We start from the raw sequence: 18283 nt of genomic DNA, 5'->3' as shown, positions 1-18283 counted from the left end.
GATAGATACTACCTTATTATTTATTCTTAAAGAATCAAACACTATACACCAAACACAATAAACTATACATTATACCATTTAAAAAGTACTACTACTACTACTAATAATAATAATTATACTACTACAGTACTATTATTATTATTAGTAGTAGTAGTAGTAGTATCACAACACAGCAGTTTTTGCAAGAAATTAACCTTTTACACATCTAGTTATTATTGTTGTTATTATTGTTATTATTATTATTAATAATAATATTATTGTTATTATTATTATTACACCATCTCATGTATAATCACACATGATAAGTGAGCCTCCTTAAATCTGAGAGATCAGCCATGCAGAAATAAATAATAAACAGAAGTTTAAAGTCAGGTCTTTTCACTAAATGCACTTTTACACAGTCCACAGCTCGGTATCTGGATTATTATTGTTGTTGTTATTATTGTTATTATCGTTATTATTATTGTTGTTGTTATTATTATTATTGTTATTTTGGTTATTATTGTTGTTGTTGTTGTTGTTATTGTTGTTGTTGTTATTATTATTATTACTATTATTATTATTACACCATCTCATGTATAAACACACATGATAAGTGAACATCCTTGAATCTGAGAGATCAGCCATGCAGAAATAATAAATAGCAGTTTAAAGTCAGGTCTTTTCACCAAATGCACTTTTACACAGTCCACAGATCGGTATCTGGATCTCCGCCATTTGCAGCGCGCGACACTAGAATCGATGTGACGTCAGAGGCGCTGCCAGTCCAAGCCGCACGAGCGCAGCGGAGAGAAACAGCCGCGCGAAACCCGTCAGCATCCTGCAACCACACAAACACACACGCACGGACCCAGACCCGGAGACAGCTGATGGCGTGTTAGTACTGGTCCTCTGCCGTCTCTTTTTTCTCCTTGGGAAGATGGAGAAAAGCACGAGACGCGCTACCTGGTGTCGCCTCGCGCGATGTGTGTCGGTTCTTGTCCTGTGCGCGCGCGCGTCAGCCAACCTGCCACCGTGTCGGGAGGTAAGCAGCAGGGCGACCCAGGGGATGGACTCAGTTTGCTTTATTATCATTATTATTATTTTATTTTCATATAAAAATATATTCAGTGTTACACACGTTGTCGTGAAACAGCACTGCGCGTGCACTCGCTGTAATAAAACACCTGGGGTTATAAATTAAAGCCAGGGCCTAAATGTGTAAAAAAAAAAAAAAAAAGGTCTCATCTGAAACCTGTCGCATTTCATACAGAAAACGTGAAATTATTATGTATTTGTTTTGTTGATTAAATCCTTTAGGCTACAGAAACCTATAAGGTTCCTATAATATGATGACGCACCACGCAGCTGACCAATCAGATTAAAGCGCACTACGCCGCTGCTTCCTTTCATGTCTCCACAGTTCAGATGCAGGATAAAATGTGCGGTAAATAAACAAAGAGACTAAACTTCTGTAGCTTGTTTACTCGTGATCTGGTTAAAAAATGTTACAATGCGCATTACAACAGCCCTCAGCAGTGCAATAAGTATTGTTTGTGAAAGAGGATTACATACTCACTTCCGGTGCCCGTTATGTGTGTGTGTGTGTGTGTGTCTGTGTGTGTGTGTCTGTTTTTGTGTGTGTCTGTGTGTGTGTGTCTGTTTTTGTGTGTGTATGTGTGTCTGTGTGTGTTTTTTTGTGTGTGTGTGTATGTGTCTGTGTGTGTTTTTGTGTGTGTGTGTGTGTGTGTGTGAGAGAGAGAGAGAGAGAGAGAGAGAGAGAACTGGCAAAGCAAGGTGTCTGTGAATCTTCTGTCACACCTACAGGACAGAAATAGCTTGGAGCCTCCTTCTATTAAAAGGCATTTAAATATTAGGATTCTGTCACGAGGGCAGATGATGTATTTAAAATTGATCAGTATTCCTTGTATGGAGATGAGAACTGTATATTAAAACAGGAAAACTCCATCAAAAACCACATAAAAAGAATGTATTGTAATGTGTTTTTGTTATAGTTAGTGATTCTAGTTGCTAGTTAGTTGATTAGTGTGGTATTTTTTGGTATTGGTGCGGATAGTATGAGAAGTTAGCAGTTGTGTGTAATGATAATGTTACAAGGGGACATTGTTGTTCGTAGTTGAGTTACAATTGAGTTTATAGTTAACAGTCATATTTGACTGTTAGCCCCCAAATCTGTTTCAGTTGTATAAAAGTGAGAAGGCTGGTGCAGAAGAAATAGAGACAGCAAATATTTCACTCGAAGTCCCAGAATGTAATGCAGATATATGACAGCAGCGTTAAGTCATGTCGAGACTCAGCTCAGCTAGTTAGTGATCAAGGAGGTGATTAACAAAATGGTGTTAATGGTGGTATTAACATAAGGAGGTGAGAATAGCTGGATAGAATACTAAGGATAATAAATAATAAAGCCCTGTGTATCACTCCTTTTAGGTAGAAATGAAGCAAGGGCTAAATCCCACTGGCACCATTATGAGTGGCTAGTTAAAGGGCATAATAAGTACTGTATTTATTTGCCAGATAAGACCATGTTACTTGAATATGAATAAGATGCGTTGCATTATGGTGTACTATGATTTATGTTTTAATCCACATGGCCTTTACATAAACCAAAATTACAGCTACTCTGCCTTACCACAGTCCCACTCTCTTTACACACACACACACACACACACACACAGTGTGTAACTGCAGCAGGTGCACTGCTGAGTTAAGTGCCTCCATCTTTTCAGTGTTATAACAGCATGCTGTAACCGAGCACTCCCTTGAGAGCAGCACCTGCCTCTGTGTAAAATAAACTGAGTGCCTGTTTAGAAATCCATTAACAGACATATTACAGTTTAGCTTAGTTACACGCAGCCACACACTACATACTGTTTGTAGAACCATTTGTTCAACATAATAATAATAATAATAATAATAAGAAGAAGAAGAAGAGGAGGAAGAATTTTTCAGACATTTTATAAAACCAATGAAACATTTCATTCACATACACATACAGACTATCTATCTACATATACATATTGAGATCAGGGTGATAGAAGGTTTCTTCTGTTTAAAGATAAAATGCAGGACAGGAGCTTAATGGCCCCCTGTGGTGAGTACATCAGGTGTGTCAATGGGGTTTTGTTTGGAATTGCCTTTGAGGCATTGAACAGCAGGAGAAAGTATTTTGAGTGTGTGCTTTAGACAAGAGAACACTGATTAGCATGACAGAGCTCACAGCCTTATCTGTCTGTCTACACACACACAGAGCGAGTGAGAGAGAGAGAGAGAGAGAGCGCAGCGTGTATGGCTGCCAGGCCTTCTGTCACCTCATTGTTTTGGACTGTTATCAGTAATATGTTGGGCTCCGATTCATTACTATTCACACACTGCTGGACAGAAGTAAGCGACTGTCATGACAACAGTCACAGGCTCCCTGTCGTCTCCCTGGCAACTACGGTGGACCAGAAAGTGTTCATGTCTGTATCACAAAATATTTGTGTGTGAGTGTGTGTATGTGTGTGTATGTGTGTGTGTGTGTGATTTCTCAGTAATACCTTAATAAAACATAATTACTGTTAGTAATTCTGTAGTTAAAACATGCATTAATTCATGTCTGTTCATGGCTTATAAATCAATAAGCTGTAATCAATAGGCCAGGTGTTTAAGAAACTCTATAATGGTTAGGGACTTGAGACGCTTAATCATCTCAGAAAACAGCGACAAGAACAGTTTGAACAAATCATCATTTATTATTAATAATATTCACTATAAACTTCTTCTGTTACATGAGGCCTGTTACTATTAAGCTTTTGTTGCTAAGCAACATAACACACAAAATATTAGGGTGTTCTGTTTAAAAAATTATTCACTTATTCTGATAAAGTCATAGGTGTAAATAGGTTTTCACATAAAAAAACACCTGTTTATAGTCCATTAGTCAGGGCACTGATCAGGGAGTCAGCCATTTTAAGTGCTCTCTCTCTCTCTCTCTCTTTCTCTTTCTCTCTCTCTCCCACTCTCTCAAAATCCTGCTCACTACATGCATGTCTGTGTGTGACCAATAAAATTAAAATTTTTATTTGAATATGGATAAAATGCTGGGCATTGTAGTAAACATCGCATCTTATCGTATCTTATATGAGTGTCTTCCTTCTTTCTCATGAATGTTCCTTCTCTTGGTGGGTTTCAGGGTGAGTACTACTTTGAGTACACAGAGTGTGACAGTACAGGTTCACGCTGGAGAGTAGCCATTCCTCATCAACAGGGAAGCTGCAGTGGGCTACCAGAGCCTGTCAGAGGCACAGACTGCAGTAAGTCATGAACTGAGTGTGTGTGTGTGTTTGGGAATTAGTATAGACCCCAGGCTCATATAATTTACAACACTCTTGCAGTGCTGCAAAAAATAAATCAGTGTGATATACAACGCAGCATTACTAAGCTGTGACTTATGTATTAGGTTCAAGGCTTGAAAAGTTTTATTGCTTTTTTCCCTTTCCCTGAGCTGCATTTCCAAGATTTATCATTTCCAATAATTCATGATTATGCTTTTATTTTAATTGCATATTTATTTGTTTGTTTGTTTGTTTGTTTGTTTATTATTATTATTATTATTATTATTATTATTATTATTACCTTTCTCTTTAGATGATTTATTATTAGAATTTCTGTTGAATAGCATTTGTCTCCATTTTCTTCTGCTTCACTTCTGCCGTTTTTTGTTTTGTTTTGAATGTAACTTTTGTCTTTAAAAGCGTTTAGAGATGCATTTTAATACATGGAACATGCTATTTAAATATATAAAATTAATTATTCTTGATAAATTAATTTCTATTCATTTGTTTAATGTCGTTTCATAATTTAGTCTGTATTTTAGTAGTCAACTGCACACTGAAAAGCTAAAATTATGAACATCTAACCAAGCAACTTGATGGCATTATCCTACAAAAGCCCCTGTGTTAATTAAAAGTTCCACCAAAAATTTCAAAGTTTTCTCAAATTGCATCATGTTGTTTAATCGGTCATAACAATAGCCATTAAACTGTAATAACTCCATGTCTAGATGTTAAGTGTACCAGTTTGTGATGTGTGTGTTTGTGCATTACAGCGTTTTCCTGTGAAGCGGGAGAGTTTTTAGAGATGTCTACACAGCAGTGTACCGCCTGTGCAGCTGGCTCATATTCGCTAGGCAGTGGCGTCCGTTTTGACCAATGGGACTCCATTCCTGCTGGTTTCAGCAGCTTAGCCACCTATATGGAGCCTGAAGGAGCCGCAGATGAAACTCTGTCTTGCAACAAGTCGGTCATGTTCTTAAATAAACCCAAAAATAACTAAGTACTGATGTGTTTATTTTGCATTAGCAAGTCGTTCACACTATTTCCTTATTGTGCTGTGTGTTTGTGTAGTTCCACATGGACACCTCAGGGTACTCACTTAGAGTCGAATCGGGACGAATGCACGGTTTCGCTTGTGTATGCAGTTCATCTGATGAAACAGGGCTCCGTCTCATTCGACTACCAATATGTAGACAACAACATCTTCTTCGAATTCTTTGTGAGTTTGATTAACGCTTTACGTGGAAGGTGTTTGGAAGGTTTGCTCAAGCGTGAAGTTGTTTCTATAGCCAGGTGTGGATGTGAAACCTGATCTCAGGTACACCTAAAAATGGGGGATGGGGATAGACTCAGGTGTACATTTAGGTGTACATTACATTTATGAAAGCATTACACTTCTGGGCTTCGGTGTTTTCTAACTTCATTAAATTTGAGACATTACTTCATTCTGGAAATGTGCTAGTGCTCAATATACTGTATGCAGTGAAGAAAGCATTAAAATGCTAACAACTCATAACAGCGTCTTGATTTATAATAATTTATTATTAGAAAAGTGACATGACATACGGCTAAGTATGGTGACCCATACTCAGAATTTGTTCTCCGCGTTTAACCCATCCAAATTGCACACACACTGCAGTGAACACACACACACCGTGAACACACACCCGGAGCAGTGGGCAGCCATTTATGCTGTGGCGCCCAAGGAGCAGTTGGGGGGATTCGGTACCTTGCGCAAGTGCACCTCAGTTGTGGAGTACTGTACTTCCCCTAAAATTTCTGCTAAATAGCTTTTGTCTCAATTTTTTTTTTGTAAAGTACTTTAGGATGCATTTTAATGCATGGAACATGCTGTTTACATATATAACATTTTGATTATAATACATGAATTCATTCTATAACTGTTTTACTCGTTTTAAAATTTAGCCTGTGTGCATTTTCAGTAGCCAAATCTTTAGACTGAAAAATTCCCTGGAAATTACATCCTTTGCACTAGTGATGCCCAGGTTGGGTTTTTTCCCAAATTTTTTTTTATGTTTTTTTTTCCCAAATTTTTTTAACATTTTTTTTAATGAAATTATTGGCCCGCCCGCAGTAAAGTGACAATTTCTTTACCCGCCCCAACCCGTCCCACGGGTCGCCCGCGGGACCCGCAGGTTATGAATAATTTGCACATCTATCTATCTGTTTGTCTGTCTGTCTGGCTGGCTGGCTGGCTGGCTGTCTGGCTGGCAGGCAGGCGGTCTGCACATTGACACTTGAAAAAACACCTGATAAGCTGAAATCGGAAAATCTAACCAAGGAACGCAGACAAACTGAGAAATATTAATTATTAAATGTTATACATTTTTGAAAAATGTTTTGCTTCAGTGCTGCAGATGTAGTAGCTAGCAACAGTAGTTAGCAACAGAGGCTAATGCAGCAATGTGGTTTTCTATATCTCTGATAAAAACACAGTACCTGGAAATTACTGTACTTTATAGTGTTGTGCATCTTATCTGGTTGTTCTTACAGATTCAGAATGATCAGTGCCAGGAAATGGACCAATCAGCAGACCAGAAATGGATCAAAATCACGTCTAACGGTGAATGGGGAACACACACGGTCAGTCAGCTTTCTGTTTTTCTCCTGTTACAAATCACAGATGTAGACTTGCTTTCTCTGTTTTAGTAGTTATTCATCTAACAAGGACAATATGTGTTAACCAGCATCAATATTCATGATGTAAATGTGTCAGATGTAGCCCCATGGTTACTTATCATCTGCTATCCCTGAGCTGGTTTGATAAATACAAATAGCTCATAAAAAAATCCACAAAGCAGCATTAAAAGGACAATAATAACTATCAGACACCAAACAACATTAAAAACAGTTTTCTGCTTGCTGTTTCAGGTGAACCTGAAGTCAGGCACTAATATCTTGTACTGGAGGACAACTGGGATTCTCCTGGGAGGAAAACCTGTGAAGCCTGTCCTGCTGAAAAACATACAAATTGAAGGTGAGACAAACTAAATCTCGATGATCATTTATTCTCTCTTTCTTTTCCTTTTAGGCCACATTTAATAAAATATGCTAGTCAGGTGCATTACATCCCTAACCCTAACCCCAGGTGCATTACAACCTTGTACTTTATTAGTACTAGTAAATAACCTATATAAGCTACAGACGTTAATTGTTTCAGAAATCCTGTTAGTTTAGAACATATTTCTTAGTTAGCATTAGCAATAAAGGTGAATATTGTAAAGTTTATAAGATTTGCTTACAAGTCACCTTCTGTTGAAGGCCAATTTGGTCTAGTTAGTTTATGCTAGCTTTAATAGTCACTATTTAAAAACCTTTATGAATATACTGTATATATGGTGTATGCAATTCTGTCAGATTAGCTCATATTACCTTGTTGGTTAACATTAGATACGAACATAATAGACACCAAAGAGAATGAATTTAAAATCCTGTCAGAGATTAGCATTAACAGTGAAGATAAACAGGTAGCATGTCATGCTAGCTCACATGATTGTTTTCTGACTTAAACATTAGCAATGAAGATTTTTTTTTTTGGAAAGGCAATTCACTTTAGACTTTTGTGTCAGTCCATGTTAGCTAGCATTATCCATGAAAATTATGGTTAAATATTTAGCTCTTTTTACCTTTTTAGCTACCGTTAATAATAAAGATGATTAATTTCACGCATCGTGTTAGCTGATGTTAGCTAGCTTAAAAGGTTTAAAAGATGACTATCTCTACTATGTCTTTAAATATAACTGAAATCCTCTCATAATCACTTTGTTGGCTAGCTTTAGTTTATGAATATAACAGATAATTTAGGAGAAGGTAGTTAAATCGTCTCAGTATGTGTTAGCTTATTTTAGCAAGCTGAGTAGCTTTGGTAATGAGGAGTAACTTGACTGAATACAACTTGGGACAGAAATGACTAGAAACCTTGATTATTTGATAGTAAATGTTAGTCAGCAATTACTACCAGTCTTGATAAACTGGAATGAGTTGGCATTATTCTACTAAATTTATAAGCTTCTCCATAAGATATTTTGTGGTTTAAGAGGGAAAAATTCATGAATGTACATGCAACAAGTCAACAACTCAAAACACTGGAGACTGCATGACTTAGTTTATTACAGAGGCTAAAAGCCCCATGCTTGTGCTTAGTAACAGGCAAAAACAAAGTTTGTTATGATATACACATGATATATAACCTGTAATACCAGAGATACTATTTCACAGTCATGTTGGTGTGTGATGCAGGTGTTGCGTATACGTCTGAGTGTTTCCTGTGCAGACCAGGCACCTTCAGCAAAGCTCCAGGCTTGTCCTTCTGTGATCTCTGTCCCAGAAACACCTACTCAAGTAAAGGAGCTAGCTCATGTACCCCGTGCCCAGAGACACAGTACTCCGGTACACACACACACATACACACACACACGCAAAACTTGCAAATTATGCAATCCTTTATTACTCAACTGTATGTACTGGCTGTGTGACATTTCTCTTCCTGGGTCTTTTCTTTAGAGGAAGGCTGGGCAGAATGTAAGGAAAAGCCTCCATGCTCAGAGAAAGATTACTTCCAGATCCACACTGCATGTGACTCCACTGGCAAAGTAGAACATTCATGACAAAATACAGACACAAACTTAAAATATACTTTCTAAGGGATCTGCTTGTTTTTTACTGGTATGATTATTTGTGTAGACGCACTTGCTGTATCGATGGGTTGAGCCCAAGGTGTGTGTGGAGGATGTGGCTAGAGCGGTCACTCTGCCCCCTTCAGGAGAAAAGGAAGATTGTCCGCCATGCAATCCAGGCTTTTATACACACAATTCATCCACATGCCTTCCCTGTCCACCTGGGACATACTCCAATGGCACCACAGGTGCAAACACACACACGCACACACACACACGCATTCATGCATGCACACACACGCATGCACGCACGCAAGCAAACGCATACACATACATGCATGCACACACATACACACACAAACAAACACACATGCAAATATTACTACTATTGGCAGACTTGCTTTTTTATTTCCACCCAGAATGCCAGGCATGTCCTGCAGGAACAGAGCCCTCATTAGGATATGAGTTTAAATGGTGGAATGTTTTACCCAGCAACATGAAGACATCCTGTTTCAATGTGGGCAACTCAAAATGCGACGACATGAACGGTGAGACGAAACACGAATGCCTGCTTTCCAGTACACCGGGGTTCTGTTCAACCGGCAGAATGAAAATCTACTTATCAGACATTTTCATACAGTATAAATAAATTAATACTTTTATCTCTGCAATTCTAATATTAACATATTCAGGACACTGTTGGCATTCACTGTGAGATGTTTGTTTATAAATCTGTTGAGAGAGACAGAATTTTAGTGATTGGCGTTAAATCTGGAAATATCTAGAGAATCAAGCATTTCTTTTGTTTTGTCCTTTTTACAGAACATTCAAATGCTCCATGAGCATTTTGAACATTCAAAACCTCTTATGAGGATAAACAATGTAAACTACACAAAAAATCTATTAAGGAACTCTATATTTATTTCTACGAGTATACAGCTGAGAGATCAAATTAATTCAAGTCTTTGTATTATAATGTGTGTGTGTGTGTGTGTGTGTGTGTGTTTGTTTCAGGCTGGGAGGTCGCCGGGGACCACATTCGCAGTGGAATTGGAGGCTCTGATAATGATTATCTCATTCTCACGCTACGAGTGCCTGGATTTAAGTGAGTCGAAACCCTTTCAGAACAAAACACAGAGCAAAGCCACAGGAAACCTGTTAAAGGAAAACTCTAGTATTTTTCATCCAAATCTCGATCACTGCTGTAGTGTGTGTAATAAATTAAACATGACAGGGCCTGCTGTTATAGGAAAATAATCTTTCTTTCTTTCTTTCTCTTTATAAAGTTTCTTAGATAAGAATGAAACATCACACCTTTTATCCATTTTTATGTAGCATTGTGTGATGTCTGTTAGCCAAGGTAGAACACATGTAATATTATAGCAGCTATAAACAATCGTTCCCTCAATCATGTTCGCGAGAAAACCACAAAGTCACAAGACTTTCCTGTGTTTGGGGAAACTATAAACTTACAAATTTCTTACATTGGACAATCCTTTCATAATGATTCTTACTTCCATATCAGTGGTTATATGTTTTTAAAGCTGTTTATATGGAGCATCTAGCATAAAACTGTAGCTTTGTTTTGCAGCCAAAACTTTCAGAGCTGCCATTAGAGAAGATTAATCTACAACTATTGACCAATCAGATTTGAGTATTTAGCAGCGCTGTGGTATAAATTTGTTTAACAGATGAAAAAGTTTGAACGAACTGAAAAGCCTTTTTCTAAAAACTGTTATTATATACAGAAGGCAACGTTTTGTTATAAAATGCATTTGCATTATTAAGTATTTGTTTAAAAAAATGTCGCTCAAAAGCTCCTCGATACAGAATTGTACTTGACTATACAGTCCTCGGTTATAGAAAGGAAATGGTTTATAATCACAATCTCTGGTGTCACCCAAAAGAGGAAGAGGTTCCCTTCTAAGTCTGGTTACTCTCAAGGGTTCTTCCTCATATCGTCTCAGGGAGTTTTTCCTCACCACCTTCACCTCTGACGTCATCATTAGGGAAAACTATTAAATAAAATTTTAATCTTTAGAAATTTTATTCTGAACTTTTATATATGTATATACTTTTATATTTCTAAAAGCTCTATAAAAATAAAATGAAATTGAATTGTAAATTAAGTTCCAAACTTAACATTTGTCATCCAACAACTGTTCATAGCCTTCCATTTTAAATGAGTGTAGAATAAACTTTAATATTAATTTTTCTTTCTTAGGACAGAAATTCTAAAATGCTCTGCAGATGATGGATGAGAATTGAAAAACTCAAATGATAGCTTTAAAAAAGCGTTTTAAATTTGACGCACAGCTGCTGCTGGTTACAGTCTTATTCGTACTGAGATATTTACTTGCTCTTTGTTGCTGTCCTGTTACAGACTTCCAACATCTGTAGCTGGAGTCACAGCCAGCGAGTTTGGTCGAATCACGTTTGTCTTTGAGACGATCTGCAGTGCAGACTGTGAACTCTATTTTATGATGGTAAGCTTGTTGTGATCATGGTTATCTATCTTCTTTCTTTGAGATTTGGGTCATTAAACGCAGATTTACTGTTTTTGTTGCAGGATGTAAACAGGAAGAGCACAAACGTGGTGGAGTCGTGGGAAGGCACCAAAAGCAGACGAGCGTACACACACATCATGACTAAAAACGCATCTGTGTCTTACACTTGGGCCTTCCAGCGTACCAACAAGCCCTTAGATGTGAGAATTAGACAGATCCAGGTCATATAACTCAGAGATTATAACAGTCTTACACAGAAACAAATGTCTCTTGTGTCTCTCTCTCTCTCAGGTCCGGCGCTATGTGAGTGACATTGCAAAGATCTACTCCATCACCATCACGAACGCACTGGACGGCTCGGCCTCGTCCTGCCATGCCTGCGCCATGGTGAGTCAGGAGAGCGGCTCGTCCTGTGTCCCCTGTCCCGCTGGACACTTCATAGACAAAGACACCAACCAGTGTCAGGAGTGTCCACCAGACACCTTCCTCTCTGGACATCACATCTACGGACAAGAGGCCTGCCAGCCATGTGGCCCAGGCAGTAAGAGCAACAAGGTGTGTGTGTGTTTGTGTTTGCACATGGGTCCACAGAGCAAGAATATAAAAACAGCCATGAACTGTATGTACTGTAATTTCGTGTTTGCGTGTGTGTTTTCCTTGTGCAGGAGCACTCCTTGTGCTTCAGCGACTGCTCCTTCTCCCATGTGGATCAGAACCGAACGCTGACCTACGACCTCAGTGCCTTAAGCTCAGTGGGGTCCATCATGAATGGACCGAGTTTTACTTCTAAGGGAACAAAATACTATCATCAGTTCAACATCAGCCTGTGTGGTGCAGAGGTACACACACACACACACACACACACTCACACACACACTCAGTTGATACTGTGATGCTGTTCAGCTAACATGTCATGCGAAACACATTAAACACAATCTCTCCACAATCCCAAAAAATGAGCCAAAATGTTTAAGGAGATTTGTTCTTGTCTCCACTGCAGGGGAAGAAGGTGGCTGTGTGCTCAGACAACGTGACAGATCTTTCCAGCAAAGAAACCCAGACTGAATCAGCTGCCTTCAACAATTATGTGGAGACTTTCATCTGCCAATCAACCATCATCCCAGCAGATGGGCGGGGCTTCAGGACGGCCATCTCCTCCCAGTCTATCAGTCTAGCTGATACCTTCCTAGGTATAGCACAAAGACTTGCAGAATAGATATTGTATAAAACTACATCTGTAATAATTCACCTGTAACAGACTGTGGATTGAACCTGAAGCTGTAGATCAAACTGCACGACTTTCTCTGATCAAGCAAAAAGTCATTATACGTATGACTGAATCTGTTACCAGCCTTCTGTAACACCACAGGGATGAATTGTTTTCTAATCAGATATATTCTCTCTTTCATTCCTCTCTCCTCTATCCCTCTCCCTCTTTCATCCTTCTCTCCTCTCTCTCTCTATCCTGTCCTTTCTCCCTCTCTGCTCTCTCTCTCCTCTCTCTTTATCCCTCTCCCTCTGTCTCTTTCCTTTCTCCCATTCATCCCTCTCTCCTCTCCCTGTATCCCTCGTTCATCCCTCTATCTCTCTGTCCTTCTCCTTTCTCTTTCCTTTAACTCCCTTTTCCCTCCCTCTACTTTCTTTCATCTCTCTCTTTCCCTCCCTTTCCCTCTCTCTACTTCATATCCCCCCCCAGGAGCTACTGTTGAAAGTTCTCTAAACGGAGTCAGCGTTAGACCAGAAATGTTTCCTGAAACTTCTCAAAGACTTCCAGATATCAACTTCTTCTATCAGTGAGTTCACTCAACCTTTGAGGAATAAAAAAACGCAGATTATTTTGCCAGTATACTTTAACTTTGCTTTTTGAACTAAACAGTGGTGGATTAACTGATCGGAATAAACATTAAATACTGCTTTGTTGATCAGCGTTCTGTTCAGGGGAAGTTTGTAAATATATTTAGCTTTGATAGTCATGATATTGTAGGTTAAATTGATCTCTGATCTAATGATCTAAATAACAATATTTCATTAAAAAACAAAACAAATGTTTTCTGAATGGCGTTTCAGTAGATGGCCACATGTGTGACCTGATGGAATAAATTAGTGATTAGTGTTTATATTTATAATGTACATGATAAGGTACAGATGGATTTTCCCTCTGTTCAGTAAAACATGTTTCCTACAAGTTCTCCGCAGGTGACGGCGTCCTGTGAACACGGCCGCAGTGCCGTCATTACGCTGCATTGTAACCCTGAGAAAGGAGATCGTGGAGAGCTTACTGTACCAAGGTGTGTGCATGCGTGTGTGTGGCATGTTTAAATGAAATATACTGAACATACTGAACACCTTTACACGTCTGTGCGTTTAGTAAGTGTCCTGCAGGTACGTGTGATGGCTGTACATTCCATTTCCTGTGGGAAAGTTCAAGTGCGTGTCCCATTTGCACTAAAGCAGACTACCACTCAATAGAGGGAGCGTGCAAGGGAGGCAATCAGGTAGCCTGCAAATCTTTTCTTTTAGAATCTTTCTCTTAGAATTCTTAATGGAAGCGTTCACCCAATAAACATATTTATTCCTCTTCTGTGTGCAATAGGAAATCCTGTACGTATGGAACGAGCCGAAGATGTGCACGAAAGGGGTGTCACTCCCTGATAAAAGCTCCAGTGCCTGTGAAGCGGTCCCACTGTGGCTGAAGGTTGGAATAGGGGGCGGGGCATTCATAGCCGTCCTCCTCATCTCCTTGACGTGTTACTTCTGGAAGAAAAACAAGAGGTGACTTACGTGTACTAAGCAAACACTATAAAGCTATGACACCATAGCAAGCCTTTCTGACTCTCCAGACCTTTTTTTTTGTCCCCACAAGGTTGGAGTATAAGTATTCACGTCTCGTGATGTCAGCCAACAAGGAGTGTGAGCTGCCAGCAGCAGACAGCTGTGCTCTGGCGGAAGGAGAGGGAGAGGAGAACGAGGACGATGTTGTTTATTCAAACACTCCAACACTGCTCGGGAAACTGAAAGCTATCGCTAGCAAGGTCAGACATGGGAATAAACATGAACTTGGGTGGATGTAAGTTCACAGTCAGGGCCTTTCTGCTGTGTGACGTCGAAGGAAGAAGGAAGTGTGGATTTGAGCAGATGATGTAATTAGAAAAAATGAAGATGCTGCTGCTGTGATATCAAAGCGATTAGCTCGTTCTCGTTTCCTTCAGTGTTTTGTATTAAAGGATAGATATCACAGTTAAACTTCACCAGAGGATTATTGATATCTTTAAAAACCTTATTTCTGAAAAAAAAAATACATTTATTTACACAAAAGGAGCTTTATATGATTAAATAGTCGTAGAGTTACATACCTAAAAACTTTTCAATGATGTTACAATTAGAATTTTTTAGAGCGAAGCCTTTCTTCAGAGGAAAACTTTTACAGAACAGTTTGTTGGAATCAATTTATCGGTTGATTAAAAAACGATCATTTGGGCATTTTTCAACATAAACAAAAGCGGCATTTCATGAAACTACCCAATAATATGCTTTTATTGATAAATAAGGTCAGGATTGACATTTCATAAACGCAAGTCATTTAGAAACTCCAAATATATAAAAAGCCAATTTTCAGAAAATGATGTGACATGAAACAATATTTGTTTGTTTTTTAACAAGAGTACAGTATGCCAGTTATCCAAAAAGCCAAAGATTCCTGCAGTACCTGGCTTTAAACACTTGGTGGTCTGGACCAGTGGCTTGGTATCACTTAGAAACTTTATGCTACTGTTTTAACTGTCAAATTACAAAAGATGGGGTTTTTTCAGCTTATTTTTGTCTATGTTCACACACACACACACACACACACACACACACACACACTTCAAAGTGACTTGTGTTTTGTGTTAAACAGGGAGAAGGAACGAGCAGCGAATCAGTGCAGCTGAAATCGTCTCAGGCAGAAAGATGGGTCTGGAGTTAAGAGCAATGGGGTCAGGAGGAGCACAGCAACAACATGACGACAACAACAACAACAACAACAACACACTCTTCACAAAGAGAGGGAGAACGAGCAAGAGACTTGCAGCCGGGTGCTCAGGCATTCAGGCTCTCCAAACATCTCTTTATTCATCCTAAACTGCTTTGGAGAATCTTTTGTAATTGTTTACATGTCCCTTCATATCACTTCACAAAATAATCTTTTGCTCCCTAACACTGAGTGCTGTATATATTTACTCATGCTACACACATATTACACACCGGATTACACTATACAAAAGCAGAGCTGATTCTCACAGAATCATTATTTGTATATCAAGCAGAATGACACACTCTATTCAGTAAAGAATATAAATATTCCAGTGACCACTAACAGCGAGCACAGCCTAAAACACCTCCATGCCATTTGCCAATTTACAACCTTACTATTTCTTCTTAAGAATCAGCTGTACGCATCTATCAGCGGTGATAATGAAAGGGTTGGTGTGAACTGGAGCCAAGAGATTGCAGATGTGCAGTTTTATCTTATTAAAATCCATCAGCTAACCCGTGCCAAGTCAAACTGCTCCGCAATCCAGGGTGTCACATTTACAGGATTAATGCATTCTCACTAATCACTACTCCTTCATTTCCTGATGTCAGTTCATTTCTGGTTAATAAATGAATAAAATTGCTTACCTTTTAACATAAATTCAGAAACTCCATCTAGATGAAAACAGCATCCACTTTACAGCTGACAGAGGGAGCCAGAGGAAGGCGTCACTGCAGAGCTCCTTGCACAGTGCTGGCTCCGCCCCTGACTACTAGCGTGCCATGAAACCCCTTAACTTGTGTTACCATGGATACTGTGGAGGGCAAGAGCCTAGGTTTTCTATTTCCTGTTTTGTATTGCTGTGTATTTTGAGTTGTAAAAGGGTTCTTGTTTAAAGATTTTTTTTCTCTCTCTCTCTCTTTTCCCTTATAATATTCAGCTAATGCTTTAATAAACTTACAGAAAACTTTACACTCTAGTGTTTGGATCATGAAGTATCACATCACATATCTGAGTTTATGACTAGTATTTGCACTGGTGTTGCATCTTCCCCGGGGCGATGGGACCCCAGTGTGGAGGGAAAGGCTAGCTCTGAAGATGGAATGAAAAAACGTGCAGGAAAAGAAAAATCTTCTGCAGTTCAAAAATGTCTACATGAATGGGAATGGGAAATATTATCTACACAGGCTACTGAGGTGCTTGTTTAGTCTCGCCATTCTAAGACACCTCTCTGCTGGCAGGTCTACCGCCGAATGCAATTCATCCTCAGCAAATGATCCAAAATGCATGGCCTGACTTGTTTTCAATCTGCAATCTAAGTTCTTCCTCACCACCCTACTGCTTCACTCCCTCCACTGGATTCCGGTAGCTGCATGCATCAGATTAAAAAAAGCCAAAAATGAATCAGCTTCCTCTTACCTCAAAGCTTGTATCACTTCTCACACTGCACCTCGCTCCCTCAGATCTACCAGCACTGCTCGACTGGTCCCACCATCTCTCAGGGGTAAGAGGGAGGTATACAGCAACTCTTTTTTGTTCCGCCACCGAGGTGGTGGAATGAACTTCCCCTAGATGTCCGAACAGATGAGTCACTGGCTGTCTTTAATAGGTGAAGACCTACCTCTTCCTGATGTTAGTGTGAAAAATAATAATAATAATTCCACCCAACAAAATCTTAAGGCTGAAAGCACTTTTGTATGTCGCTCTGGATGAGGAATCTATAAAGAAATCCATCTAGCACAAGCGTGGGATCTTAAGTTTTTTCCCTTTGGGGAAACCCTTAATAGTTCTATGTAAAACTCTATATGATTGAGATTCCCTATCTGAAAGTCAGGCTCTTTAGAAACCTCTGAATAAAGAAGGAGAAAACATGAGAAAACATGTAGTTCTTGAAAAATGTTGACGTGACAAGTGGGGATAATTTGGGAGTCGGTTGGGAGTCCGGGTTACTGTCTGTGTTGAGTTTTGTACATTCCTGCATGTATCTGCATGGGTTTCCATTCTCTCTGATCCCAAAACAAGCCAGAAGGTCAAACTACTACATAAATTCATCCATAGATGTGAATGAGTGTGTGCAGGCCTGTAGAAAATAAAGCCTTTATTTGTCACATATACATTACACCACAATGAAGTTCTTTCCTCCGCTCATCCAATTTTAGGAAGTTAGAGTCAGAGGACAGGGTCAGCCATGATACAGCTCCTTGGAACAGAAAGGATTAATAGTCGTGCTCAAGTGCCCAACAGTGGCAGCTTGTGAGTGAATGGTACCCTGTGAAGAACTGTCATCAAATCCTAGGTTACTAAAAATGTACCAATGACTAAATGATTCGGTAGGGCCTCGTGTTACCCAGGGGCATAAAGAGACCCTAGGAGGAACCACTGGGTTATCTAGCTGAGAGCTTCTTTAGTGTACTTCTATGGAAACCTTAAAGGATCTATGCAGAACCCTCAACAAAGGTTTTTTCTCTTGGAAAAGGTTATGAGTAAAATATTTTAGAAAAATAAGAAACAGAAACTGTCAAACAAACCCTTAATAACCTAAAAGTGCCATAAAGGTGTCTATGATCCCTGGGAGTTTAACGTGTCATTGGAAACCATACTTGTCCAGAAGAACAAATATCTTTATGACACCACATTTATCTGTCATGAGGTTTGCTTCACTGAGGGGGTTCCTTAAGGAGTTTATATAGAACCCTACGACTAAGGATTTCTATTAAATAAAACTAAATAAAGCCATTAATCCTAAGACTTTTAAGGAACTCCATAAAAGTGGCAAATAATTCCAAGAGCTCTTAGTAGACAAGAGTGGCT

General features: G+C 39.1%; 1 protein-coding gene across 1 annotated transcript; it reads left to right on the top strand.

Annotated features, from left to right (window-relative positions):
- The first annotated feature begins 757 nt into the window (after window positions 1-757).
- Window positions 758-16444, top strand: elapor2b (endosome-lysosome associated apoptosis and autophagy regulator family member 2b). The gene is made up of 22 exons (XM_060889976.1): window positions 758-1024; window positions 4175-4295; window positions 5090-5279; window positions 5388-5535; window positions 6831-6920; window positions 7209-7314; window positions 8577-8726; window positions 8841-8929; window positions 9021-9201; window positions 9373-9501; window positions 9968-10058; window positions 11337-11439; window positions 11523-11660; window positions 11752-12015; window positions 12126-12299; window positions 12461-12650; window positions 13157-13253; window positions 13647-13748; window positions 13829-13955; window positions 14054-14232; window positions 14324-14492; window positions 15356-16444. The coding sequence occupies exons 1-22, from the start codon at window positions 920-922 to the stop codon at window positions 15422-15424; spliced, it is 3012 nt and encodes a 1003-aa protein (XP_060745959.1). The 5' UTR covers window positions 758-919; the 3' UTR covers window positions 15425-16444.
- The last annotated feature ends 1839 nt before the right edge of the window (window positions 16445-18283 follow it).

Source organism: Tachysurus vachellii, chromosome 16, assembly GCF_030014155.1.
Source record: "Tachysurus vachellii isolate PV-2020 chromosome 16, HZAU_Pvac_v1, whole genome shotgun sequence".
Lineage (NCBI taxonomy): Eukaryota > Metazoa > Chordata > Actinopteri > Siluriformes > Bagridae > Tachysurus > Tachysurus vachellii.
Note: the sequence above shows the minus strand (reverse complement) of the source record. Positions and strands in the feature narration are given on the sequence as shown.

What these genes read in the sequence shown, in the direction of transcription:
- elapor2b (XM_060889976.1), top strand. Translation starts at nt 920, where the DNA reads ATGGAGAAAAGCACGAGACGCGCTACCTGGTGTCGCCTCGCGCGATGT. An exon ending in GAAAAACATACAAATTGAAG is followed by an intron (nt 7,315 to 8,576) that starts GTGAGACAAACT and finishes TGTGTGATGCAG; the next exon opens with GTGTTGCGTATACGTCTGAG. An exon ending in GTGAACTCTATTTTATGATG is followed by an intron (nt 11,440 to 11,522) that starts GTAAGCTTGTTG and finishes TTTTTGTTGCAG; the next exon opens with GATGTAAACAGGAAGAGCAC.